This window comes from Lipophrys pholis (assembly GCF_963383615.2).
Source record: "Lipophrys pholis genome assembly, chromosome: 21".
In the NCBI taxonomy this organism is placed as follows: Eukaryota; Metazoa; Chordata; class Actinopteri; order Blenniiformes; family Blenniidae; genus Lipophrys; species Lipophrys pholis.
Window position 1 is genome coordinate 24,118,808 of NC_137649.1, and position 2,500 is coordinate 24,121,307.

Below are 2,500 nucleotides of genomic sequence, written 5' to 3' on the forward strand. Positions count from 1 at the left end.
TTTAGCATTAGCGCTAACCAACGCTGACTTAGCAAACCCGGTTTGTGGCGCGCGTCCTTCAGGCTCTCTGGTGGGCGTCGGAGACGTCATCTCCCAGCAGCTGATCGAGAGGCGAGGATTAGCCAATCACAACCTGCCGCGGACGGCGAAGATGATGAGCATCGGCTTCTTCTTCGTGGTCAGTCCGTCGTTTTAACACCTTCCCTTCATGTCAACCGACAAATTTCACTTGTTCATGAATTCACGATAAATCTTCATCAGAAATGATCAAAACCCTAAAAAAGTCCATTTATTTGACGCGAGGTTCCGCGGGGCTTTGGACCGGAACCCTTCTTGTTCTCATTTGACTAAATAGTTTTTTTGAACAAACGATTACTGTCCTCTGATACTGTTTAATGTAAATCCTTATTAACAGGAACTCATGAATGAAGTAACGACATTTTTACTGTAACATCTGTTGAGTTGGTATGCTAACGAGCTAGCCATAGCATGCCCAGTCGCGTAAAGTTGCCGACTGTACAATAAGAAATATTTGTAATTGTAGTAGTGAGGATGGATAAATGTTCAGAAGGTCAGTCAGAAATCCGAAGCGTTTGATTGGCTGCCTGGTCTCTTAAGGGGCCGGTGATCGGGAGCTGGTACAAAGTGTTGGACAAACTGGTAGTTGGAGGAAGTAAAAGTGCCGCCATGAAGAAAATGCTGGTGGATCAGGTGAGAGTCTACTTCTACTTCTTCAGAGTACTCGTATCACTACTCAGTATCGGCAAGGAGCTAAAGGTTAGTACTGGTATCGGTACTCGGTATCGAGTAGCTAAATGTTCATACATGATTTATTTGTGTGTGTGTGTGTGTGTGTGTGTGTGTGTGTGTGTGTGTGTGTGTGTGTGTGTGTGTGTGTGTGTGTGTGTGTGTGTGTGTGTGTGTGTGTGTGTGTGTGTGTGTAGTTGTGTTTTGCTCCATGTTTCCTGGCAGCGTTCCTCAGTATCTCCGGAGCTCTGAATGGACTCTCAGTGGAGGAGAACGTCCGAAAACTGAAGAGGGTGAGACACTTTATTATTATTATTATTATTATTATGATTATTATTATAAACGTGATAAACAGACACTTCCTCCAGGACACTGACGTGAAGAATGTAGATGTTGTAATCAGATTACTGGTATTCAGAATACTGCTATTACAGTCTAATAAAACATATCAGGTGCTACATGAGTGGTTCTAGTCACAATCTGAAGAATTTAATTCAACATTTTAAAGAAGAAGAAGAACCTGAAGATGGAGACTTTATCATGTGACCTGGTGAAAACACTTCCTCTGATGGAAGGGTGGATGATGGATGGATGATGGATGGATGAAGGGTGGATGAAGGGTGGATGAAGGGTGGATGATGGGTGGATGATGGGTGGATGAAGGGTGGATGATGGTGGATGATGGTGTGGATGAAGGGTGGATGATGGATGGATGAAGGGTGGATGATGGTGGATGATGGCTGAAGTTGGATGATGGATGATGGCTGAAGGGTGGTTGATGGATGATGGATGAAGGGTGGATGATGGGTGGATGATGGGTGATGGATGAAGGGTGGATGATGGATGTGGATGATGGATGAAGGTTGGATGAAGGGTGGATGATGGATGTGGATGATGGATGAAGGTTGGATGAAGGGTGGATGATGGATGTGGATGATGGATGAAGGTTGGATGATGGATGGATGAAGGGTGGTTGATGGATGTGGGATGATGGATGAGGGTGGATGATGGATGGATGAAGGGTGGTTGATGGATGATGGATGTGGATGATGGATGAAGGGTGGATGATGGTGGATGATGGGTGTGGATGGATGATGGATGTGGATGATGGATTGAAGGGTGGATGATGGATGGATGAGGGTGGTTGATGGATGTGGATGATGGATGAAGGGTGAATGAAGGGTGGATGAAGGGTGGATGATGGATGATGGATGTGGATGATGGATGAAGGGTGGATGATGGGTGGATGAAGGGTGGATGAAGGTTGGAGGATGGGTGTGGATGGATTCCAGCAGGTCGACTTCACCCTTTCATCTTTGACATTTGATTTTCAAACTAAAACATTTCGGAGCCAAAAAACAGAAAATTGTGGATGAAATCATTTGATTCGCCGATCAGTTTCTTCCTGAGAGATTTAAAGTGATAAAGACTCTGAGGATGGAGCGCCGTGACAACCAGCCGTCACCCTGACAACCAGCCGTCGCGTGACAACCAGCCATCGCCGTGACAACAGCCGTCGCCGTGACAACCAGCCGTCGCCGTGACGACCAGCCGTCTGACAACCAGCCATCGCCGTGACAACCAGCCGTCAACCTGACAACCCAGCCGTCGCCCTGAAAAACCAGCCGTCGCCGTGACAACCAGCCATCGCCGTGACAACCAGCCGTCAACCTGACAACCAGCACGTCGCCCTGACGACCAGCCGTCGCCCTGAGACCAGCCGTCGCCGTGACGACCAGCCGTCGCCGTGACG

General features: G+C 47.5%; 1 protein-coding gene across 1 annotated transcript in view; it reads left to right on the top strand.

Annotated features, from left to right (window-relative positions):
• The window catches only part of mpv17 (mitochondrial inner membrane protein MPV17), a 7,758-nt gene that overhangs the window by 2,936 nt on the left and 2,322 nt on the right, over positions 1-2,500 (top strand). The window contains exons 3-5 of the mRNA XM_080491488.1: positions 63-178; positions 619-711; positions 945-1,040. Coding sequence (XP_080347614.1) covers positions 63-178; positions 619-711; positions 945-1,040 — 305 coding nt within the window. The remainder of the gene's footprint in view (positions 1-62; positions 179-618; positions 712-944; positions 1,041-2,500) is intronic.